Source organism: Phascolarctos cinereus, unplaced genomic scaffold (genome assembly GCF_003287225.1).
Source record: "Phascolarctos cinereus isolate Bilbo 61053 unplaced genomic scaffold, phaCin_HiC Scaffold_5;HRSCAF=322, whole genome shotgun sequence".
Taxonomy (NCBI): domain Eukaryota; kingdom Metazoa; phylum Chordata; class Mammalia; order Diprotodontia; family Phascolarctidae; genus Phascolarctos; species Phascolarctos cinereus.
In genome coordinates, this window is record NW_027555958.1 from 272,774,804 (window position 1) to 272,800,956 (window position 26,153).

At 41.3% G+C, this 26,153-nt stretch overlaps 1 protein-coding gene across 8 annotated transcripts in view; it reads left to right on the forward strand.

Annotated features, from left to right (window-relative positions):
- ASPSCR1 (ASPSCR1 tether for SLC2A4, UBX domain containing) overlaps positions 1–26,153 on the forward strand; it is a 128,683-nt gene that overhangs the window by 88,353 nt on the left and 14,177 nt on the right. For all 8 annotated transcript variants that reach the window (XM_021000823.2, XM_021000824.2, XM_078155872.1 and 5 more), the window contains 5 exons: positions 18,989–19,128; positions 19,713–19,794; positions 20,138–20,204; positions 22,965–23,027; positions 23,409–23,461. In XM_021000823.2, coding sequence (XP_020856482.1) covers positions 18,989–19,128; positions 19,713–19,794; positions 20,138–20,204; positions 22,965–23,027; positions 23,409–23,461 — 405 coding nt within the window. The remainder of the gene's footprint in view (positions 1–18,988; positions 19,129–19,712; positions 19,795–20,137; positions 20,205–22,964; positions 23,028–23,408; positions 23,462–26,153) is intronic.

The window sequence follows — 26,153 nt, forward strand, 5'->3', positions numbered from 1 at the left end:
AGGAAGAACAAAAATTCAGTGGGGAAAAAAACTTAAAAAGCAGAATTGGCCAAATGGAAAAAGAGGTAGGTACAAAAGTTCACTGATGAAAATAATTTTTTTTTCTGAATTCAATTCATTTTTTATTAATTTATTTTTAGTTTTCAACAATCACTTCATGAGCTTTTGAGTTTTAAATTTTTTCCCACTCCCTCTCCACCTCCCTCCCCAAGATGGTGTGCATTCTGATACAGGCTCTACATATACATTTGTGTTAAACATATTTTCGCATTAGTCATGTTGTAAGGAAGAATTAGAAGCAATAGGAGGAACCACAAAAAAGAGGGGAAAAAAAAGAAGGAAAAAAAAGAACAAATAGTATGCTTCAATCTGCATGCAAATTCCATAGTTCTTTCTTTGGATGTGGATAGCATTTTCCATCATGAAACTTTCGGAGATTCTTGCATTGCTGAGAAGGGCTAAGTCTGTCAAAGTAGTCATTACATAATGTGGCTGTTACTGTGTACAACGTTCTCCTGGTTCTGCTCTCTTCACTCAGCATCAGTCCATACAGGTCTTTCCAGGTTTTTCTGAAGTCTGCTTGTTCACCATTTCTTATAGCACAATAGTATTCCGTTACATTCATATACCACAACTTGTTCATCCATTTCCCCAGTTGATGGGCATCCTCTTAATTTCCAGTTCTTTGCTACCACAAAAAGAGCTGCTATAAATATTTTTGTACATGTGGGTGCTTTTCCCATTTGTATGATCTCTTTGGGATACAGCCCTAGAAGTGCTATTGCTGGATCAAAGGATATGCACAGTTTTATAGCCCTTTTGCTCTCCAAAATGGTTGGATCAGTTCACAACTCCACCAACAATGCAGTAGTGTTACAATTTTCCCACATCTTCTCCAACATTTATCATTTTCTTGTTTTGTCATGTTGGCCAATCTCATAGGTATGATGTGGTACCTCGCAGTTGTTTTGATTTGCATTTCTCTAATCAGTGGTGATTATCATTTTTTCATATGACTATAGATGGCTTTAATAAGAAAATAATTTCTTAAAAATAAAAATTGAGAAGGTGGAAGCTAATGATTCCATGACACATTATGAAACAATAAAACAAGTCAAAAAATGAAAAAAAAAGTGGAAGAAAATGTTGTCTCTCATCAGAAAAACAACTGACCAGGAACATACGTTTGATGAGTGAATGTGGGAAAATAGGTATACTAGTAAACTGCTGGTGGAGTTGTGAACTGGTCTCTAACCATTCTGGAAAACAATTTGGAACAAAGGACTATAAAATTGTGCATGCTCCTTTGACTCAGCAATGCTACTCATAGGTCTATACCCCAAAGAGATCAAAGAAAAAGGAAAAAGACCTATATAGATGTACAAAAATATTTATATGAGCTCTTTTTGTGGTGGCAAATAATTGGAAATTGAAGGGATGCTCATCAATAGGAAAATGGCTGAACAAGTTGTAGCTTACAATTATGATGGAGTACTGTTATGCTGTAAGAAATAATGGGGAGGAGAGTTTCACAAAAAACATGGTAAGACCTATGTACTATGAACTAATGCAAAATGAAGTGAGAAAACCTGGAGATCATTGTGCATGATAACAGCAGTGTTGTAATAATGATTAACTGTGAAAGACTTGGCTACTAGACAGTGACCCAAGAAAGTTCTAAAGGACTCATGATGAAAAATGCTGTCTCCCTACAGAGAGTGAACTAATGAACTTGAAGTGCAAATTGAAGTATGATTTTCTTTCTTTCTTTTCTTTTCTTTTCTTTTTTTTTTTTGGCAATGTGGCTAATATGAAAATGTTTTGTGTGATTTTACATGTATAATTGATAATATTTTGCTTGCTTGCTTGATGGGTGGTGGAAGGATAGGAGGGAGAGAATTTGCAACTCAGAATTTAAAAAGAAAAGAATCCTAAAAATAAATAAAAATGTTTAAGTGAAAAGAATGAGTGAAAAATGCTCTCTGGAAAGAGGTGCAATAAAAAAAGGAATTTTTAAAAACTGAGGAAGAGGGAATCTACTTGACTGAGAAGAAGAAAGAGGGGAAAAATTAATTAACCATATGAAAGTAGCAAAGAAAAAGACACCAGTAAGTAATACTCCAAACGGAAAGGAGTCACAAAGAGGAGGAGAGGATTGGGTTGAAGGAGAGAGACAACGGGAAAAGGGCTACTTTTAGAAATATTAAGCTAAAATAACTGAAGATACATAGTGTTATGTTTACAGCAGAAGAGGGAGGAAAATCACAACTTGAAAAAAGCCAATATTAGAGACAAATAGAGGAAAATATAAACTTAACTGTCATAACTTTAAATGTGAATGAATTAAATAATCCAGTAAAATAAAAAAGAATGACAAATGGGACAAGAAAACAAAACCGTACAATCCTTTGCTTGCAGGAACCACATTTTGGAGCAGAGCCAAGATGGCGTAGTAAAAGCAGTGACTTGCTTGAGCTCTCCCCCAAACCCCTCCAAATACCTGTTAAATTCTAGAGCAGCAGAACCCACAAAAAGACAGAGTGAAACAAATTTCCAGCCCAAGACAGCCTGGATGATTGATTGGAAAGGTCTGTTGAGCTGGGCTGGGAGAGGAGTGCAGTTCAGCATGGGCCACACGGGCAAAGACAGGGCCTCAGTGAACCTGGAGCAGTGCTCAGGGGACTAAATCATGGGCAGCTGTGGCAGTTTCCAGACTTCTCAACACACAAATGCCAAAGACAGCTTAGAGGATCAGTAGGAAAGGTCAGTGACCATGGTGAGAGAAAAGCTTGGTCCCAGCCCTAGTCTCGACACTGCCTTGGGGTGGCAGCTGCTTCCAGAGCTCTCGGCCCACAAACAGCGGGGATCAAGTGGCTGATCAGAGTGGGATTGCAGGGATCTCTTTGCTGGTGCTGAGGCAGGATTCTCTTGCTTTGCCTGTGCTTGTATCTGAGTTGCAGTCCTAGGTGGCAGTCCTAGGTCGAGGAGGAGTGCTGGTGTGGTGGTGCAGAGGGAATCCTCCTCACTGTTCCAAGGCAGAAAAGAGTGCTTGTGATCACTCTTAGACCATAGCACAGGCCAGGAAAGGAGTAAACACCTTGCCTTTGATCCTACCACCTTGGAAGAACTGAAAATTTATAGAGTCCTAGAAGTATCTCTGAAAACAGCTGCACAAAACCCTTGAAACTTGGGACAGTACATTCACCACACTGGAAGCAGACCCGTAACTTAACAGTTTAATAGTTAAGTAATTGGCCGGGAACATGAGGAAACTGCAAAAAATAAAATGCAGGCCATAGAATCTTACTTTGGTGACCAAGAAGATCAAAACATACAACCAGAAGAAGACAACAAAGTCAAAGCTCCTACATCCAATGCCTCCAGGAAAAATATGAATCAGTCCCAGGCCTTGGAAGAGCTCCAAAAGGATTTTGAGAAGCAAGTAAGAGAAGTAGAGGAAAAACCGGGAAGAGAAATGAGAGTGATGCAAGAAAATCATGAAAAACAAGTCAACAGCTTGCTAAGGAGACCCCAAAAAATACTGAAGAAAATACACCTTAAAAAATAGCCTGTAGCTGTGTGACCCTGGGCAAGTCACTTAATCCCAATTGCCTAAAATAAAATAACATAAAATTAAATTAAATTAAAAAATAAAAAAAATATCCTAACCCAAATGGCAGAAGAGGTCCAAAAAGTCAATGAGGAAAAGAATGCCTTAAAAATAGAATTGGCCAAATAGAAAAGGAAGTCCAAAAGCTCACTGAAGAAAATAATTCCGTAAAAATTAGAAAGGAACAAATGGAAGCTAATGACTTTATGAGAAATGAAGAAACTGTAAAACAAAACCAAAAGAATGAAAAAGTAAAAGACCATGTGAAATATCTCATTGGAAAAACAACTGACCTGGAAAATAGATCTAGAAGAGATAATTTAAAAATTATTGGACTACTTGAAAGCCATGATCAAAAAAAGAGCCTAGACATCATCTTTCAAGAAATTATCAAGGAAAAATGCCCTGATATTCTAGAATCAGAGGGTCAAATAGAAATTGAAAGAATTGACCAATCACCTCTTGAAAGAGATCCCCAAAGGAAAACTCCCAAGAATACTATAGCCAAATTCCAGCTTTCCCAGGTCAAGGAGAAAATATTGCAAGCAGCCAGAAAAAAACAGTTCAAGTATTATGGAAACACAATCAGCATAACACAAAATTTAGCAGCTTCTACATTAAGGGATCAGAAGGTTTGGAATATGATATTCCGGAGGTCAGAGGAGCTAGGATTACAACCAAGAATCACCTACGCTCAAAATGAGTGTAATTCTTAAGGGGGGAAAATGGAGATTCAATGATATAGAGGTCTTTTAAGCATTCTTGATGAAAAGACCAGAGCTGAATAGAAAACTTGACTTTCAAATACAAGACTCAAGAGAAGCATGAAAAGGTGAACAGGAAAGAGAAATCATAAAGGACTTATTAAAGTTGAACTGTTCACATTCTTCCATGGAAAATGATACTTGTAACTCTTGAGACCTTTCTCATTATTAGGGTAATTGGAAGAAATATATATAGACAGAGGGCACAGGGTGAGTTGAAGATAAAGGGATGATATCTAAAAAATAAAATTAAGGGGTAAGAAAGGAATGTACTGGGAGAGGTAGAATGGGATAAATCATCTCACATAAAACAGACAAGAAAAAGCTTTTACAGTGGAGGGAAAGAGGGGGGAGGTGAGAGGGAATGAGTGAATTTTATTCTCATTGGATTTGGCTTAAGGAGGGAATAAACTACACACTCAGTTGGGTATAGAAATCTGTCTTACCTTACAGGAAGATAGCAGGGAAGGGGACAAGAGAGCAGGGGACGATAGAAGGGAGGGTAGATTGGGAGAGGGGGTAATCAGAAGCAAACACTTTTGAGGAGGGACAGGGTCAAAGGAAAGAACAGAATAAATGGGGGCCGGGATAGGATGAAGGGAAATACAGTTAGTTTTTCACAACTTGACTACTGTGGAAGTGTTTTGCATGACTACACATGTATAACCTATATCAAGTTGCTTGCCTTCTCAGTGAGGGTGGGTGGGAAGGGAGGAAGGGAGAGAATTTGGAACCCAAAGTTTTAAAAACAGATGTTAAAAATTGTTTTTACATGCAACTGGGAAATAAGATATACAGGCAATGAGGCATAGAAATCTATCCTGCCCTACAGGAAAATAGAAGGGGAAGGGGATAAGAGAAGGGGGAGTGTGTGATAGAAGGGAGGGCAGATTAGAAGAAGGTGTATTCCAAATGCTTGCCTTCTTGGGGTGGTAGGAGGGGAGAGATAGGGAGAAGATTTGGAACTCAAAATCCTATGGAAGTGTATGTTGAAAACTAAAAATAAATTAATTTTTAAAAAAAATACATTTTGGGGGAGAAGAATGTGCTCTCAGATCTTCTCTTAATTTTTCCCCTTGTCCATTAGAATTTTTTATTTTCTTGTAGGATTTCAAATTTTTTAAAAATTTATTTTGAACTTAAATACAAAAAGAAAAAAATTCCATTTATATAACACAAAACAAAGAGAGTATTAAGTATGAAGTCATGAATCTCTATTTCACACTGTTTACCTTTGTTTGAAAAACTATTTAATAAATACTATACATTGCTAGAGGTAGATAGCATTTTCCTTCTTAGGTCGTTTGTAGTTGATTTGAGTATTTATAATACTCAAAATAACTTAGTCATTCACAGTTGTTCTTTGAACAGTATTGCTGTTACTGTATGCAACGTTCTTTTGGTTCTGTTCATTTCACTCTTCGTTATTTCATGCAAGCATTTCCATGTTTTTCTGAGATCATTGAGCTCATCATTTCATACAGTATAGTAGTATTCCCTCACAATCATATACCACAACTTGTTTAGCCATTCCATAACTGATGGGCATCCTCTCAATTTCTGTTTTTTTGCCTCCACAATGAAAGCTGCTATAAATATTTTGGAACATGTAGATTCTTTTCCTTTTTCCCTAATCACCTTGGGAAGCAGACCTAATATTGTATTGCTGGGTCAAAAAGTATACACAGTTTTATAATTTGGGCATAATTCCAGATTGCTCTCCACAATAGTTGGATCAGTTTACAATTTCACTAGCAGTGTGTTAGTGTCCCAATTTTTCCACATCTCCTCTAACATTAGTCATTTTCCCTTTCTATCATTTTAGCCAATCTGGTAAGATATAAGTAAGATGATAGCTCAAAGTTATTTTAATTTGCATTTCTCTAATCAATAATGATTTAGAACATTTTTTCTTATGAGTATATATAATTTTTATTTCTTCATTGAAAAACTGCCTGTTCATATCCCTTGCCCATTTATCAATTGGGGAATGACTCATACATTCTTATATAAATATGACAAAGTTCTTTATACATTTGAAATATGAGACTTTTATCTGAGAAACTGTGTGTACAAATTGTTTCCCAATCTTCTGCTTTCCTTCTGATCTTGGCTAGATTGGTTTAATTTGTACAAAAATTTTTAATTAATGTAATCAAAATTATCCTTTTTATATCTCATGAAGCTTTTGTTTATTCATGAATTCTTCTCTCCATAAGGTTGTTAATATGATAGGTAATATGTTCCATGTTGTTCTAATTTTCTTGTGGTATCTCCCTTTATCTGGGTCATGTATCCTTTTTTAAAAAATTAATTAGTTAATTTTTAGTTTTCAACATTCACTTCCATGAGATTTTGAGTTCTAAATTTTCTCCTCCTCCCTCCTTTCCCCCCTCCCCAAGACAGCATACAGTCTGATATAGGCTTTATATACCAATTCATGTTAAAACATATTTTCACATTAGTCATGTTGTAAAGAAGGATTAGGATCAATGGGAGAGCCATGACAAAGAAGAAACAAAACAAAACAACAAAATGAGAGCAAATAGTATGCTTCAATCTGCATTCAGACTCCGTAGTTCATTCTCTGGGTGTAGACAGCATCATGTGGAGATGTCTTAGATCCTTTCATTGCTGAAAAGAGCCAAGTCTGTGATAGTTAATTACCGCACAATGTGGCTATTACTGTGTACAGTGTTCTCCTGGTTCTGTTTACTTCACTCAGCATCAGTTCATGTAGGTCTTTCCAGGTTTTTCTGAAGTCAGCCTGTTCATCATTTCTTATACCATCATAGTATTCCATTACATTCATATACCACAACTTATTCAGCCATTCCTCAATTGATGGGCATCCCCTCAATCTCCAGTTCTTGGCTACCACAAAAAAGAGCTGCTGTAAATATTTTTGTACATGTAGGTCCTTTTCCCATTTTTATATTCTCTTTGGGATATAGATCTAGAAGTGGTATTGCTGGGTCAAAGGGTATGCACAGTTTTGCTGCCCTTTGGGCGTAGTTCCAAACTGCTCTCCAGAATAGTTGGATCAGTTCAGAATTCCAACAACAATGCATTAGTGTTCCAGTTTTCCTCTGTCTTCTCCAACATTGGTCATTTTCCTGTTTTGTCATGTTGGCCAATCTGGTAGATGTGATGTGGTACCTCAGAATTGTTTTAATTTGCATTTCCCTAATCAGTAGTGATTCAGAATATTTTTTTCATATGACTGTAGATAGCTTTATTTCTTCATCTGAAAACTGCCTGTTTATGTCCTTTTGCCATTTTTCAATTGGGGAATGATTTGTATTCTTATAAATTTGAATCTGTTCTCTATCTGTTTTAGAAATGAGGCCTTTATCAGAGACACTGGCTATAAAAGTTCTTTCCCAGCTTTCTGCTTCCCTTATAAATCTTGGTTGCATTGGCTTTGTTTGTGCAAAACAATTAAATGTAATCAAAATCATCCATTTTGCATTTCATGATGTTCTCTATGTCTTGTTTGGTCACAAATTCTTCCCTTCTCCGTAAACCTGCATGTGTCTGTTTTGACCTTATCTTGGTAAATGGTGTAAGATACTGGTTTAGGAGTGGGAAGCCTGGGGCCTCAAACTAGATTTCCAATAGAAATCTTAAGCTCTATGTATCTAACTAAATCTGAACCCATTATCTTTTCCCCTAAGGTGCCTTCCCCGCCCCCCCAACTTCTTTATTACTGTAGAGGGCAGCATCCTTCTCCCAATCCCTCAGGCTCTCAATCTGCTTATCATCCTTGACTCCTCACTATCTCTCACTCCCCATATCCAATCTGTTACCAAAGCCTGTTGGTTTTACCTTTGCAACATCTCTTTAGTATGTCCCCTTCTGTCCACTGATCCTGCCACCGCTCTTATCCAGTCTCTGGACTATTGCAGTAACCTGCTAGTACATGTATCTGCCTCAAGCCTCTCCTCCTTCCAACCATTCAGCCATCAAAGTGATTTTCCTAAAGCTTATGTCTGACCACATCACCTTCTTTATTCAGTAAACTCCAGTGGCTCCTATCACTTCCAGGATCAAATAAAAAATCCTTTTTTACATTCAAAGCCCTTCATAACCTAGCCTACTGTTACCTTTTCAGTCTTCTTATTCCCTGCTACATATTCTTTGATCCAGTAACATTGGCCTCCTGGCTGTTCCTTAAATAAGACAGTCCAAATCCTGACTGTGGCATGGTATTTTAATTATTTCTTTTTACTGCATACAATATTTTCTTCTTGGCCTGGAAGTTCTGAGATTTGACTATAATATTCCTAGGAGTTTTCATTTTGGGTTTACTTTCAGGATTCTTTCAATTTCTGCTTTATCCTCTGTTTCTAAGGTATCTGGGCAATTTTCCATAATAATTTCTTGAAATATGATATCTGTGTTCTTTTTTTTTAAAATCATGGATTTCAGGTAGTTCAATAATTCTTAAATTACCTGGTCAGTTGTTTTTCCTCTGAGGTATTTTTTATTTTATTTAATTTTTTTTACAGTCTTTTGACTTGGTTTTATTGTTTCTTGATGTCTCATGGAGTCATTAACTTCTACTTGACCAATTTTGATTTTTTAAGGAATTATTTTCTTTACTGTAGTTTTGTAACTCTTTTGCCATTTGGCCAATTCTGATTTTTAAGAAGTTAATTTCTTCAGTATTTTTTGTGCCTCTTTTACCAGGATGTTAATTCTCTTTTCATAATTTTCTTACATTGCTCTCATTCCCTCCCCCCCACAATTTTTCCTCTGCCACTCTTATTTGATCTTAAAGATGTTTATTGGTTTCTTTGCTCTTTTAAAGGTTTCTGTAGTTCTTCTAAGAATTCTTGGTCCACTTGTGTCCAATCAACTTTTTTTTTTGAGGCTTTGCTTATAGATGTTTTCAAGTCACTGCCTTCATCTAAGTTTGTCTTGAGCTTTCCTGTCACAATAGTAGCTTTTTATAGTCAGTTTCTTTTTTTTTTTTTGGACATTTTTCTAGCCTGTTTCTTTATTTTGGAATTTATGTTTGAGTTGGACTCTGCTCTGGCAATGTCTGGTCTGATTTTCTGACATTTATGTTCCACTGTGTTCACATCTAGGTCTAGGGGCATATAACTTTTCAGTACTTCCAGGTTGATGTGGTCCAGGGAGAGGTTTGGTCACTGCTCTACTGGTCTGTACTGTGGTTCTTACCCAGGTATGGCCCTTCTCCCTCCTTACTAGAACCCTGGAACTATGACCTGGAACTGGGTAATGCATAATGGACATGCCAAATGGCCCTGATCCTGAGCCCAGTGCTAACAAGGGGTCCCTGGAATCTCTTTCTGACCAGGTGTTGTATCCCATTACCATTTCTGCCACTGCCCAGACCCATAGCCAGTGTCACTGCCACTGTGCTGTGCTCCCAGCCAGCCCCCATTGTCTATAGCATTCTTTTTCTGTCTTCCTAAGCTGTCCTCAGCTGAAAAAAATGACTCACTGGTTTTTTGTTGGTTTTTCCACACAGTTTGACTGTGCTTTTTTAAGTTGTTTAGAGGTCTGTGCTGGGAAAGCACTGGCAAAAATGCTTACTTTACTCTACCATCTTGGCTCCTGCCTCTCTCTCTCTCTCTCTCATCCTTCTCCCTTCTCCCCTCCTTTCCCTGCATTTTCTCTAGCTGTCACTCATGTCTGGAGTGCCCTCCCTCCTCATCTCCATGTTTCCTGGCTTCTTTTGAATCCCAAGTAAAATCTCATTTTTACAGGAATTCTTTCCAAACCCAGTGCCTTCCCTCTTTTAACTATTTTTTATTTATGCTGTATATATTTTATTTTACGTATTTATTTGCTTGTTGTCTCCCATTTGAATTGCAAGGTCCTTGAGGGCAGGCACTATCATTTATCTCTTTTTGTATCCCCAGATCTTAGCACAATGCCTGATACCTAGTAGGTGCTTAATAAATTTTTATTAACTGACTTACTGTCCTCTGGAAAATGTTTTCATTTGAGCCCAGTGCCTTATCAGAGAATACCTCTGACAGAGGTGGTAATGAGGATGGAGAAGGGCTATAAGGTGGACAAACTAGATGACTTCCTGGCTGTTCTCTGTGAAGGCATTAGGAATTGCAGGCACTTGGATGCAACTAACCAACCTCCTTGCAATTTTGGGAATAGCTAGAGCATATCAAAGCCCTCCAACTGAACCTGTGATGCCAGGGTATGGCTGGGGAATACCTTGTTCCCTTCTTTAATCACCAATGCTCTCCTACCCCCAATACAGAAAGTAAGGTGCTGTTGGGAACTGGACCAGTTGCAGACTTGAGCCCACCTGGGAAAGATTGTGTATATCTTCTTCATCTCCTCTTTACAATAGAACACTCCTACCTTGGAGTAGCCAGCAGTTCCTTCATTCTTAAGTAGTATGTTGCCCCAATCCCTGCCCACGCTCCTCCTCTTCCCCTCTCCCATTTCCTTTACTCTACTTCTTCTCCATCACAGGAAACCCATCTTGCTGAGTCCCTTTGTCACAAGTCCGCCAAGCAGGGACCAGATGGGTTTGAGCTAATTGCAGTGAAATGTGAGGAAAGGTAATGAAGGAGAAGGAAATGGAGAGTCAGACTCTGTCCCTTGTCTCCTCCTGGCTCCTGCTTGCTTCTCTCATTTTATTTTTTCTCTTTTTTATGATTTTCTTTCTATTTTTAAAAATTATTTTCAAGTTGAGAGAAAGGTACCCAGTATTGGGCATTTTATAAGAAGTACAAATCTCATTTTTAATGTATTAAGAGCAAAAAGGGAAAGGTATGGAAAAATTGCCTCTTCTGCTCCCTACCCCTTTCCCAGGTTCTCCCTCTCTCATAGCCCCAGTCAGAAGTATCCATCTTCCCCTTCCCTCTATCCCAGCCTTGGACTGGTATTTTGTACTTTACTCTCTCCAACTGTTGTTTGCTGTTGCCAGAGGCCTTTGTGTTTCTTTTTGATGCTTTGATCTCTTGTATTGCTTCCCATCCAGTGAGATGAAATTATAACTAACTATTCCATGAGAACACCCCCAAAATAATGCTTACTGCACTTTTACTGGACTCTCTGGTATAGACAGTAAAGTGGGGGATAACAAAAGCCAGAAATCTTAGACTTATTCTCCTCTCTTTGGAATAATGAAATCATCAATCTCAATGATCTCGTCCATGTGGTGGGTGATGCTCTGTCTTTACAGTTCACAGTGGTTCTCCTAAATCAAGCTGGTGATGATAAGCAGATGATCCAGAGTAGTACCAGGAATATCAAGGGCATAGTACAGATGAAGACTCTTCTGGGACAGTCAGTAGTTCTTCATCATGTATCCAGATCAGCTGTAATAAAGTGACTAAGAGGTCATAAGCTTCTTCCCAGGATTTAAGTTAATAATGAGGTACCAAATACTGGCACCACTATTGGCATTTACTATTCCCTGACTCACCCACCAAAACCTCCCCCCTTTCCTCAGAGGAACGTTAAGGGAAAAATACAAACTTTGCCCAGTTAGAGGCCTCTGTGGAGGGCTACCTCCTTCCATAGTGGCTGGGAAAGAACTCTCTGGCATTTCATCCAAGGACTCAGAATTACCACCACTATAAGCAAGAGAATCCCCCTTCTTCCAAGCAAAATACATAACACCATAGTCTTACAGTGACGGGTTCACCTCCCCCATGCTATTTGAACAAAGGGACTTCTCGCCTCTCAGTTCTTCTGTCCTTATGATGCCATCAACCCCATTCCACCAGGGTAGACTGCCTCCCAATGTACTACCTGGCCCTAAAAACTATACCATATAGGAATGTGTGATCAATAAAGAATCAACAGGCTGCATGTGCCCGCTATTATCTTTTCTCTCATGACTTCCCCTAGTCCCTCTCTTCCTCTGCCCTTCCTTTCTACTTTGCCCTCTGGACCTTCCCCCTACCATTCATCTTTATTCTGGATTTCTTCTCACATTCCTTCTTCTAAAGATACCACAGCACTTGGTACTATCTGTGAGACTGGCTTTTTTCTTACCTGACATAGGGACAGAAGGAGTTGACATATTGTACTCTATTGCCACTTTTAGAGTCTACCCCCATTGCTCAGCAACCATATTTCCCTTAAAGTTCCCTACATCCTGCCACTTGGACCTCCTTATCTCTTTCCAACCTCCCCAGTAAATTCAGTTGCCTGGATTAGTCTTCTTTATTCCCGTCCCCTTGAACACCTTGGCCTTTTAGTTCTTCAGCCTTCCATATATCATGTCTTCTGTCTCCATTCTATCCTAGTCATATACAGAAGCAGTTATACTTTAGACAACCCCCACCTTCAACTCAATTTGTTATTGATGCTGGCATTTCCTATGACAATCATTTACCAATTTCTTCTTAAATTTTTAGTGGTATCTCTAAGCATCTTAGTTCCAAAGACTTCCTCATAAATCCACCTAGGATGGGTATTATAATAAACTGCAGTGAGTGCAGAACAGTGGGCAAAGGAATTTAAAATCAGAACCAGATTGCCAGGCAAGGGATCAGAAGTAAACAAGCCCAGAACATGGATCTGGAATACGAAATAAAATTGAGTGTGGTTGACGTATTCCATGGCTTTGGGTAGCTGACCTTGTCAGGGTGTAGTTTTTTGATCCCACCTGCTAAATTCTCTGGACCATAGGTTCCTTTTACTCAGCATTTGGAAAGAAGACTCAGCTCAACTCTTGGCATTCTCACTCAAGTCCTACTTTTAATTCTGGCTCCTGTAGTTTGTGCTTCTGAAGGTTGTTCCGAAGGTCTATTTGGTGAGATCAAGTATATCTTCTCCTTAGCCGTTCCTTTCATTTTGGTAAAAATCTTGTTTCTCGGGAGATAATCCAAAGCCAGGGGCTCATGTTTGAAGCTCCTTTAGTCGTGATGTGTCTTTTGGCTTCTAATTCCCATATTTGGAGTCAAAGTGGTGTTTCCTACCAGAAATGCCACAGACTTCCCCTTCTTGTAGGATATGATTAGACCCATCCGTGGCCAGGGTGTCTATCCAGCCCTGTGACTAGTAGGTGATCTGGCTTTTTTTGGCAGCCTTAGTGAAGTTACTCATTTAGCCTTCCCTCTCTTGTTCTGGTGTGCTTCTGAGCCATTGCTGAGCTTCACATAACTTTCTAAGAGGCCTCTCTACACTAAGGTCTGCTTTGCAAGAATCTGCTGGGACCTGAAACTTACCATTTTGCCACTAGTAATATCTTTATTCCCTGAGAATTAAAAAAAAATTATTTGGCTTGCAAAGGGGGAGGTTACAAATTATCTGGCTGTTGTGCCTCAATTCATTATGCATACCCATTTCATGGCCTCTTTTGTCATAGTTTTGACTTGATTCAGAGTTCAGGTAGCCCTTGCCTCTGCCATATTGGATTTGGTTTTAAGCAAACATCACATTCCTGGGGACCTTTATTTTAGTGATTCCTTTTGGAGCAGGGGTTCTTAATCTTTTTTTGTGCCATGGACTTCCTTGACAGATCAGTAAGGCCTCTGGACCTCTTATCAGAATACTGTTTTTAAATGCATGAAATAAAGCAGGATTACAAAGAAAACCAATTATATTGTCACTCAGTAAACATTTATTATGTGACTTCTTTGTGCCAGGTACTGTATTTGAAATACAGTTATAAAAACTATTTTTAAAAAACAAGTTCATAGATCCTTGTTTTAGAAGAAGGAAAAAAAAGATTCAACTGTAATTTTAAAAAATTAGATCTAAAATCATATTTTTAAAAAACAAAACTCAATATTTTTTCTTCACTTTCTCTAGCAGTTGAGGAAGCCTGGGGACAGTTAAAACCTGCAGGTTGTCGTCGTGCTGCCTCTCCTATGGACTGTGTTTCAAGTAAATTCTCTTTTCTGTCTCAGTTCCACAACTTGCTCCAGAAATTGCAGTGCTTGACACCAGTAATCAGTGTTGTGTAAATGCATGTTAAATTGAACTACATTATACTCATAACAGAAAGATAATTGCGCTGTTAACCATGAAATATATAAAGAATTAGGGGAAGGATGACATCCACCATGTTAGGTTGATCCTCCGTGGAAGATCTGTAGGAGAACATGGACAAGATCCCGTGGGATAAGAAGCATGCATGGCTTGCAATTTCTACCCTTGGAGGGATTGTTCATGGTGATGAGATCACAAATCTGTATAAGTTTTAAGGTACACCCAAGCAACTGGTTGATGAGTTTTAATCAGATGTGTGTAATTGATTATTTGTAAAAATAATTTCCATTCCTTTCCAAAATAGAACTTATCTTTTCCTCAAAACCCATGAGTCTTCCAAACTTTTACTCATTTCTCTTCAAGGTCTTAATTACCATTCTTCCAGGGACCCAGGTTCTCAATATTGTTGTCTTTCATGACTTTTTGCTCACCTCTTTAAATCCAGTTTACTTGCTAAGTCTTGTTTCTGCTTCCACAACATATCCATCATATATCCCCTTCTCTCTGCTCTCATAGCCACCAGAGTATTGCAAATTGGGGATTATTTCAATAGCTTCTTCCTCATCTCCCTACCTCTGAGTCTTCTCCCACTCTACCCCATATTCCACAGTTACCAAAATGATTTTCCTAAAACATAGGTCTGATGATGTCTTTCTCCTAACTAAAACAAAAATAAAAAACAATAGGGTTCCCGATTATTCCTAGGATCAATTATAAACTGACATTTAAAACTTTCCCTAACCTGGCCCCTTTCTGCCTTTCAAGCCTTATTCACAGTATTCTCCTCCATTCATTCTATAGCTCATCCATGCTGGTCTTCTTGCTGTGCCTCACATGTAATAGCACTTCATCGAGCTTGGCACGTATGCTGTGCCGAGAAGTCCCTCCTTACCCCTACTTTTTAGAATCCCTGGTTTCCTTCAAGACTCAGCTCAGATGACACCTTCTGCATGAGGTCTACCTCAGATGCTATTGGCAAGCTTCTCCTAGGTTTAGAGCTGGAAAGTGTGTCATGTTGTCCAGTCCCCTGATTTTACAGATGAGTAAACTGAGGTTGAGGAATAAGTGACTTGGCTCAAGTCAAGCAGCCAGCAAGTGGCTTAAGTGTAATTTGAACCATCTGGGTCTTCTTGGTACCTGGTGTCTCCACTATACTCCAGTGTAATTTTCTCATTTCTGCTAGAAAAGTCAGGCATGTTCACCCAACTTGCTCGGGCAGGACTTGGTTCTTTGGCAGTTAACAATGAATGTATAACATGCAGGGTGCTTAGGAAAAGGAAGAAAGTTAAGTGCCTTCATTTGCATTTCAGATTTAAACTCAGCTGCCTTCTTTCCTACCCACTTTTTGCTCTGTGGTTTGGTTGCAAATGTTAAAAAGAGCACTGGTTTCTCTGGTGAGGAGATGTCCCTGGTGTTAGAATTGTCATTCAATTGCTTGCATGTTTTATTTTTGACCTGACCTGTGATGTCATCAGTAAAGGGAGCTCCCAATGAGGAATTTCCTTTACCAGTATTGAGCAGCACCTTCTCTGCAACTTGTGGTCTTCAAAAGTTGCCCTAGGGCCCTATGAGTGAGTGGTCAGAGTCCCCCAGAGAGCATGTGACAGAAGTGAGGCTTGAACCTAGCTCTTCCTGATTGTGAGACAAGCACTCTTTCCATTATGCCATGCTTTTACTCAAATATATGGCCCAAACTAGAGATGTTTAGTAGGTCCATATGTTGATCTTGTCTTCTCTTTAAATCCAAAGTACTGTACAGATCCTAAGTCAGGCCATTTGACTTCCTATTGGGAAAGGACCTGAAAAGAGTTCAAAATTCTAACCTGCCACGTACCAGTTTGGCCCTTGCTGAACTAGGCCTAGCCTCTCAGGCCTTTTCCACATGGGCTGACTCTGTGGGTAGAGAGGGAGGCCTCAGGGTTGAGGAGCAATGTCTGTCTTCTACTATTCTCTCCCAGGAACAGAAGCTGGCTCCCTGGCCTTTTAGGAATGTGGGCTCTGTGGCCATGGGGGGCAGCCTGGCGCCTAGCATTCTGTTATGAAAAACTCTAGCACTGGTTGCCCACAATGGCTGGGAAGTCAGCTGTGGCTTTGGAAAGGTTAGTCTTAAAGACCCCAGGGGCCTTGGTTAGCAACCTAAGAGTCATCTTTGCCTTTGCCAGATCTTGTTGGCCAAATCTGCTAAGGTGACAGGGGCTGTTGTTGTTGTTCAGTTGTTTGTCATGTCCAACTCTTTGTGACCCCATTTGGGATTTTCTTGGCAAAGGTACAGGATTAAGTAACTTACCTAGGGTCACACAGTGACACAAACCTGTGGCTCAAGGCTAGATTTGAACTTAGATCTTTCTGACTCTAGGCCCAGTGATCTATCGACTGTGCCACCTAGCTGCCCTGGACAGGGGCTGGTTGAGATGTAACTGATCGTGGCTAGCATAGTGCTGGGTTCATAGTAGGTACTTCAGAAATACTTATTGGTTAGCTATTTGCAGAGAATCTAGCCAGGGGAGAAGCACCTAGAGATAAAGAAGAAGGGTCCAGAATTTGAGGGGAGTGTATGTTGGGGTAGGAAATTCATGCACACATAGCCTATTTTGTTTCAAAAACAAAAACAAACTGTGTGTCAGGAAGAGGCCTTAAGTTGAGCAATGGAGGCTCTTAGTTTTCTTTTTTACCAACTGTTTTTCTGGATTGTTGGCCTTGAGTTAATTGTACTGTGAGAATGAGAGACAGTGTAGTCTGGAAATGAACTAGAACATTTCATGAAAAGACCTGTCTACCTAAGACCCACCTCTTCTCCAAAGCCCCAAATGTTAGGCCCTTATTTCCGGGAAAGTAGAAATTGTCCTTTACTTTCTCTTGCCTAAGACCAGCTAGCATTAGAGAGAGAACAGATGAACTGAGCCAGTAAATCCATTTCTATCAGTGGAAGACAGAGAAAGACGGCTAAAAGGGACTAGGTAGCTATAGGATGGAGAGCATCACCTCTATAAGAGGAGAAGGGCTGGGAGGTGTTATGTGGGGTATGGAAAACATAATAAATAATCCTTTCCCTTTAGAGTTGTCAGGAAAGCAAATGAGACATGTGTGATTCTCATTTCAAAGCAGTTGAAAACAAAAAGCAAGTCCTGGTTGGGGGTGAGGAGGAGGTACTGGAAACTGAAGAGAACAAAGCAAGGAAGAAGTTCATTTTCTCTATACCTACGGAGTCTGGAGTGCCAGAGCCCCACTATGGGCCAGTACCAGAGTCTGTCTTGAAGCAAATCTCTCCTGAGAAAAATGAGCTTCTTCCCTTTATCCTTCTTCTTTGTTCTCCTCACTTGCTTTCCATCTCAGGTCACCTGTCTCTCCTCTGGCAGCCAAAGCAGGCAAATAGAAAGGAGTCTGGCTGTTTTGTTAGAGGAAAGATTGGCAGATGATACGCCTCCTCTGGGTCTGAGGAAAGCTACAATCAGCTCCTTCACCCTTTAGTTAGGCCCGGCTCCACTGGGCTTTCTCAAAGCCACCGAGGTGTCCCACCCACACGACCTCACTGGTTTAACTTTCTGAAATTACTCAGTTGGACCACAAATGGAGCTGGCTGTGCCTTGTAATTTGTGTTGTCTTTGCTGACAGTCAGGAGTGACTCTCTCCCTTCCTGTGTCCCCAGGGTGGGCAAAGGGAGGGGGCCTCATGAAGGGGAGGGAAGGGTGGGCCAGGGTGGTGGATGTCTGAGGGAGCAGCCAGTTCAGCAGTGCCCTGGTTTTTGCCAAAGCTCTAATTTGGCTTTTGCTCCTCCCTGCGCTGAATGGAGACCCTGACATGGATGAGTCTGGGGTGGCATATTCCCTGGGACTATTCAACCTGATACCTCTGTTTTAGGGGCATGGATCTCTGAAAGGTGGTGACAGGTAGTCTCTGGGACCCTGTGTGGTACCCTGCCAAAGTAGATAGTTGTTGAGTATTTGTGCACAGAGTGTAATTTAGGTACTACTTATCCTACCTCCTCATAGCACTTTACTGTGAAGGAAGCAGTGATGACAGTTCATCCCAGCCACAAGTGCCAAGAGCCAGGACAAGCTAGAGTAAGGACTTAAAGGGCCATCTGCTCCATGGACAGAAATTTTGCAAATTCTTTCTTGTTCTAGCCATTAGGAGAGGTCAGGACCTCCAGAAAGAGACGTGACAATAACGACCTCTCGATCTACTCCCCAGGAGAGTGTAGGTCTCTTCCTGAGTGCTTAGTACAGCTTCAGTGTGCCTGCTAAGCTAGGAAGGGGTGGGGAGTGAAAGTGCCTTAGTCTGAGAAAGAAGATTGGAGCTTCATCTGTCTCTGGAAAAGCCTCTCAGCATCTACTCTCTGAGAACCTTGCCCCTTTTTATCCCATGAGGGTGTAAACCACATAGTGATTTAATGCTGCCAGTAGTTCTAGGCTGAAGAGTCTTCTATGTATATAGTCACTATGTAGTCTCCTGTATGTAGTCATTGCCCATAGTCATAGGTCAGCAAAAGGGTAGATTATAGTAGTATCAAATGCCATTTTTCCTCCTCTCCCTAGCTTACTTGGATGCAGCTTTTCTGACAAGATTCCCTGAGATACTAAGTTGAGATGAACAGTTGAAGATTCTTGCCTTATATAGGTTTTCCAAAACTATGACTGAACTATATACTGCTCTTCTTAATACACAGCCCATGGAGCGAGAGATGGTGGTGTGCCACCCAGATCTAGAGGATCCGTTCCAGGCCTGGCCAGCAGAGCTTCCTGATGAATTCTTTGAGATCACTGTGGATGACGTGAGGAGACGCTTGGCTCAGTTGAAAAGCGAACGGTAGGTCTTTGGTTTTCCATCTGCCATCTCTCTTCTTTTCCCATACGTTTCAATTTTTATATCCTGCTACATCTATCCTGTGCTTTCCGGAAGGGCTTCAGGTCCTACTTCCCAAAGGCTGTATAAGGAGATGAGGAAGAGGTATATGTACAAGAATGTTTTTCCAGGTGAAGCCTCTTTCCCTTCCAGAAAGGGTCTCCTTTCTTCTAACTGTACTAAAAAAAAATTAAAAATTTAAAAAAAAAAGACATTGAGCTACAGGATCTAATGCTTATTATTTTTGATAGAAAAACCTGAGATCTGCTCTTAGTGACACATATTAGTATGTCCAGGTCTGGCTGGGGATAAGGACATAACACACAGAACCTAGGGAGAACCCAGGTCTTGTCTGAATATGCCTCACAGAGCATGCTGCATTTTCCATGGGTAATAAGAACTTATGGGTAGGAATAAGACTTCTGGGGTCAGGGCAAATAATGAACTCCAGGCATAGCTCTAACTAGAGAGCTCTTTTTGGGAAGAGAGAAACTTGAACCTTTTCTGCTTTCTACCTCCTGTATTCCTCTGTTTTACTCCTGTCTCAGGAAGCGCCTAGAAGAAGCACCATTGGTGACCAGATCTTTGCGAGAAGCTCAGATGAAAGAAAAACTGGAGCGATATCCAAAGGTATATGAGGTTGGGCCCTAGGAGAATTCAGCCAGCCCTCTTCAGTACTAAACTTTGAATGGGATGGGAATCCTGAAAGGACCTAATTGAGTGATTCTGCAGCACTGTGTGGCAAAAACCATAGAGGGATGAGGCAGCTGCTGGTAGGAATGATGATTTCTACTGTCTGCATTGCCCTGTTCTCTGCCAACTCAGAAACAGAGTTTAGGAGTGTCAGGAGACTGAGCTGATGGATTTTTCTTCTAAGTAACTGGGGTCAGGGTTTTGGGGGTTGGCTGGGTACTATTCCTCATGATAATCTGAGCTTGCTATTTTGGGGGGTGGGCTGTCTTTGTTGGCCTAGATTGCACTGAGAATTCTGTTCCCTGACCGATACATCCTACAAGGCTTCTTTCGCCCAAATGAAACAGGTAGGACTGTGCCTTAGGCTACTGAATCTTTTAGTTGTACGATTAGGGATTATGGGACTTCTCCCTCCCATCCCTTGATTTCCTCAAACTCTATTGTTCTGTCCAGTGAGCCCTGATGAGAAAAGGACTACCTAGACAGTAGAGCTAATGGAATAGTTACAGAAGGATCCAGTCTCAATGAGAAGAGTAAGATTGGAGACCATGGATGGGCCAAGTGCCTTCTTATTTGAGGGAAGATGGATCGACTCAACCCATAGCTGCTTTGATCTTGTCTAAGTGGGCAGTAATAAAGCTTGAACAATCTCAAGTATCTTTTTCCTTTCTACTCTTAATTTCAATTACTTCTCTGTACCTAGATATCTTCTGCATTGCCTGAGTGTTTGGACCCGGGGCAGGAGGTTAGGGTGGGAATGGGCTGATTCAAAGGAGGGTTGAAACCCCAGGTTACCTATCCCCTGGCCCAATATCTGTGTCTTGGGTCATGGCTAAGTCTACAGTTGTGTCAGGGACAGGTAGAACCTGTAAATATTCAAGACAGAAGGTAACAACAAGCAAGATTCTTTGATTAAATCCTCAGAAGAATGGCATTAAAACTGGTCAGATCAGCTCTACAGAATATGGGGGTGGGGACAATATAAGGTAGTTTAGGAGGGAGGGCACTAAGAGTTGGAAGGGTCAAGAAGATCAACCTTCATGTAAAAAGTGACACTTCAGCTATGTCTTGAAGGAAGAGAGGACTTCTTTTGAGGCAGAGCTGAGCAGGGAGTGAATTCCAGGCATGAGAAAAGCACAGATACAGGTGATGTAATACTATGTGTGAGAAATAGAAAAAAGATCACTTTGGCTGATTTTCAGTGTGGAGGAGGGGAAGTAATGAACAGTGAGGTTGGAAAGACAAATTGGAGCTAGCCCAGTTAGGAGGTCATTGGAATAATCCAGTTGAGAAGTGATGAGGGCCTGAACTAGAGTGGTGGTGTTGTGAGTAGGTAACAGTTGTTGCATGTAGGAGCTATTGTAGAAGGAGAAATAGCAAGATCTGGCAACTGATTGAGTCTGTGGGGTACAGAATAGTGGAGGAGTGTAACATTGAGATTATAAACCTGGGAGCCTGGAAGAAGAGAGGTATATTTGGAGGAAAAGATGAGTTTTAGTTTGAAATTTCTCTGGGACGTCCATTTTGAAATGTCTGTGCAATAGACAGTGATGAGAACTCAAAGCCCAAGGGAGATACTGGGGCTGGCTCTGTAGATCTGTAAGTTGTCTGCATAGAGATAATAATTAAACACATGAGAGTTGATGAAGTAATCAAGACAATATTGAGAGAAGAGGACCCAGGATAGATTCTGCAATTAAGTAGTATGATGTGGATAAGCCACCAAAGGCATACTGAGGAGTAGCTAGATAGGTGGAAAACCAAGAGAAAGTAGTATCATGAAAACACAGATGGGTTGGAAAAAAAGTGAGAACCGAGAAAAGAAGCTTAGATTTAGCAACTAAGACATTATTTGGCAACTTTGGCAAGAGCAGCTTCAGTTATGATGAAGTCGGAAGCCAGATTGCAAAGGGTTGAGAAGTTAGTGAGAGTGGAAGAAGTGGATACATAGAGTGTAGACAGGTTTCTTTCTAGACTTTTGACTGAAAAGGGGGAGGAAAGAGCATAATAGTTTAAGAGGCTGGTAGAGTCTAATGAAGGTTTTTTAATGATGCAGGAGACTTAGGTATGTTTGAAAGGCAGGGAAGATACAGAGAGAGACAGAGGAGGAGAGAGAAAAGAGGGGGGAGGAGGTGAAAAAGAGAATTTATTGAGAATATGTTCTGAAGAAGATTGGGGGATCAAGGGTTTGTGTTGGCAAGGAGAGGGATCGAATGAAAGGAGAAGAGTAGGAGATGTTATCAAGGATTGTCAGGTACCATACAGATAGGGTACATTGATGCGTTTTTCAGCTTCCCTATCTAGTTTTGCCTCCCTGTCACCTAGCTGTGTACTCCTGGACTAGACCTCCTAGAGAGGTCTAAACCTATACCAGACACTTATTTTAATCAAGGAACAGGCCAAATAGTTGCAAATTTAGTGTGTAGTTAGACTAGAGGGAGTGGGGTTGCTTCAACGTAGCAGGAGGAGAGGGGAAATAGAACAGAGAGCAGATGAAGAGAGCTCAGAATTAAGGTTACAGATTGTAAACAGTATAGAGAAAGAAAAATCATTTATGTTTATGCTGAAGACACAATTTGGCATTCCCTCGTAGCTCCCAGTGTTACCACCTCTGCATATAGAGTCCCTGATATTTTGCTAGTAAGGGAGTCCCTGCTGGTTAACAGCTGCCTTCCTGCACTGCTTCCCTGCACTCCAAGGATGAGTACACTCAGATTATGTGAGATGAATAGAGTTCCATCTCATATTACTGACACTTGGATTAAGTGCAGAAAATGAAAATGTCATTGCCACCTTGGACCAGAAGGGATTAGAACTTCCCATTTTGCAGCACAGTGTGCTACTGATAGACATCTCAGAGTTAATTTCTAAATTCTGCAGGCTAAGATTGAAAGACTGATGGAGGGTCTAGGAAAAAATATCTTTTAAGCCACTGGCCCCTTCCCACTTCCTAGATCCCATCCTAAAGGGAAATGGGGGAGTCAGGGACTCCAGATCTTAAAATATTTTTATGGTTCTTTGTAGCTAAGTCATAGAGACTAGGTTGAGTCATGCTAAAGTACTGATGTATCTTCTTCTTTTAATCCTTTTTTCATCTTGTCCAACAGTAGGAGATTTGCAAGACTTTGTGAGAAGTCACCTGGGAAATCCTGAATTGTCCTTTTACCTGTGTAAGTTCTTTCTTGATTTCTCCCTCCTCCCTTTTCTTAGAGCCCTTTCAGTTCCTGAGATAATGGTGGGGAAGCTACCCCAAGTAGTAATTTTCCTTTCCCAAATTTTCTGCTGCTTAGAGGAGTCACTAACTAAGGGAGGGCAGAGACTACAGTTTGTATGACTGAGTCATTTCTAAGTCAGTGATTTATTCTGAACCTGCCTTCCCTCCTCCATACACAAGATACGATGCTGCCACCCAATGGTTTGGGCCAGTTTGGGTGATGTCAGTAATTCCTCCATTCTACTTTGCCTCTATAACTTGGCTTCTTTGTTTTGGGAGGTAGGAAAAAGCGAGGGGAGCGATTGTTCTTAACCTAATCAACTTTTTCTCTCCACAGTCCTTGCTCCTCCAAAAACCATCTTGAGTGACTGCACGCTGACCCTCTTCCAGGTACTACGGCTGTTCCCCAGCCTGGGTATTAGTTAATAGTGGGTTCTGTTCCATGGTGTGCCAAATAGAATCCTAACTCAATTAAAAGACTAATAAGGGAATGTCCCATGTGTGCTTTGGGGAGGGTATCAGGTGCAGCAGTTGATGTCACAACCGGTTGGATTGGCTTTCCACTGTAGTAATGGGGCCAGTTCCATGTTCTTAGGAATAGGCAGAAGCATATTCCTTCTGAGTACAGACCCTAGCCTCTGGTTTCTTACAGAAGCCTGGCCATTGGGCTACAGTCTGTCTGCTGGGTTAGAGAGGTCTGCTGCAGGGTGAGGCCCCAAGGACTTGAAAAGAAGTTAATGGCAGCTTGTTTGCCAAGCATATAATAAAGCTTTTTAGAGGCAGATTGCATTAAGAAGGGATTAGGCCCACTCTGAAGTTGTTTAGAATGGAGCTTTGTAAAATTCTCCACTTCCTGCCTGGGCCCCACTAAAGGGGATGAGCTTGTAGCTGATGTCCAGTCCCAGGAGCTGGAGCAGACTGATCTGCCTGGGGTCACTGGATAGAGTCAGAAAAACTGATCCTGGCTTTTAACTTGGGTTGATATTTACCTTCTATCCCTTTTACCTCATGGGACTCAGCTTACTCTGAATATTGAACACCTGGCCTTGGGGTTCTCTTGCTTGGCTGCAGTTTGCCTGACTTGCAAGGCACTGCCCCATCTACCGTCCCTTCTTATGCCTTCTTCCATGGTCCACTTGAATGAAGGTGTTGCCTTCAACCCTTCTCCCAGGGAGATTAGGGCTGTGCAGGGCACCCAGGCTCACTCTTGTCAGGAATGTTCAGTAGTTATAACTATGGCCCCTTATAGACCCACTGAGAGTAAAAAGCGGTTAGATCCTGATCCTACCGGTAACTAGCACCCTGAGCTAGAGAGGAATGGAACGTTTCTAACTCATTTGCTTCCCCCCCTTGCTCCATACCCCCCCAAGAGTTTCCTCATGTAGTCCCCCAGCATAGCTGCCTTAATGGTTTCCTCTTCAGATATTTTAATTAATAACAGCCATTAGCCCCTTTCAAATAACAGACAATAGCTCCATGGGCCTTTGAAACAGGCGGTACCCAAATTTTTGAAGTGGGGGTGGCTTATGAATAGGAAGGTTTCTGCCTTTTTTCCTTTGTCTGTTGAAGCACTACCATTATGGGGGAAAGGGTGTTGCCTGAGTGGGAAGGAAAGGGGAAAAAGATAAAGCTGAGGGATGAGAAACGAAACCAAGATTTTTCATGGAAAGGGGATGAATGGAAATGACCTTGAAATGAAGGGGCAAGAGGTGGGTAAATATTGAAGGGGGTTAGGCTAGGACAGCTAGGTGGCACAGTGGATAGAGCTCTGGGCCTGGAGTCAGGAAGACTTCTCTTTGTTGAGTTCAGATTCAGCCCCAGATACTTACTAACCATGTAACTCTGGGCAAGTCACTTAACCCAGTTTGCCTTAGTTCCTCATCTGTAAAATGAGCTGGAGAAGAAAATGGAAAACCATAACAGTATCCTTGCCAAGAAAACCCCAAATGGGGTCATGAATAGTCAGACATAACTGAAAAACAACTCAAGAAAAAGGGCCCAAGATCTGTAGTGGGAAGGGCCCACACTATCTCTGTTTCTCTTTTAAAACTTGTTTTATTTCCATATTTCCTTCCTTCCTTATATGTTCAAAAGTTGAGCTTCCCTATATAGATCCAGGAAACTTTATCTCTCCCCTAACTTTTTCTCAGTTTCCCCCCTTTCCACTGGGCTTCATGAGCAGGTACCTCCTCCTTCTCCCCCTTACCCCATCCACTTGGCAGCTAGCTTGTTGATAAACATTTAATTTGGAAGACGCATCATTGTAGAGTGTGAGCTAGAGCTCTAGGCCCCATGACCCATATGCTTCCAATTAGGAGGCCCCAGACTGGTGGAGTCCATGGAGCATTGATTTACTTTTCCATCACCCCATCCCACCTGGAGAAAGCCTGATTTCAGGTGACACTTTGCTCCCTACTAACAGCAGCCATCTCCTTTCATCTGTCAGCTTTGCCCCCGGTCAGCAGAGGGGACCAGCCAGACCCGGCACCACTTCTACCGGGAGTGGTGTTCCTTCCTGCCAGAGATCAGAGTGCTGGCAGTGACTGAAGGGAGGTCTTTCTCCTCCTGGCGAGCGGCAGGCGAGGAAGCTGAGGGGGCTTTCATGTCTCTGGCAAGTCTGTTGTTGTTGGCTGGTCTTTCCCCTTGGTGGCTGGTCCTGATTGAGAGGCGGCTGCTGAATGCTCCAGGAAAGTGACAGTCGCCTTGGAGGAAGCCAGAACTTGGAGGGGCTTGGGTTATAAGATTTGGAGTGTTAGAGTTTGCTGAGAGGAGGGATGGGCTGTCATCAGGGGGAATGGGGAAGGCGAGTGGATGACAGGGAGGTTTGTAGCAGTCCTCATCCCCCAACTGTACACATGCACACATATTCTTTGTCTTTTAACCTCTTCTCTGGAACCTGAGACACCTAAAGTGCTGGCATAGTCTCTCTAGGCTGTCCCTCATCTCATGGCATTCTCCACCCATACAGCCTCTCCTGTGGCACCTGACATCCAAAATGGTTGTTATCCCTGGTGGGGCTTTGATGCCTTTCTCCAAAGAGTTCAGCATTTTCTTTCAATTCATTCTTTGTCCTGAGGATGGT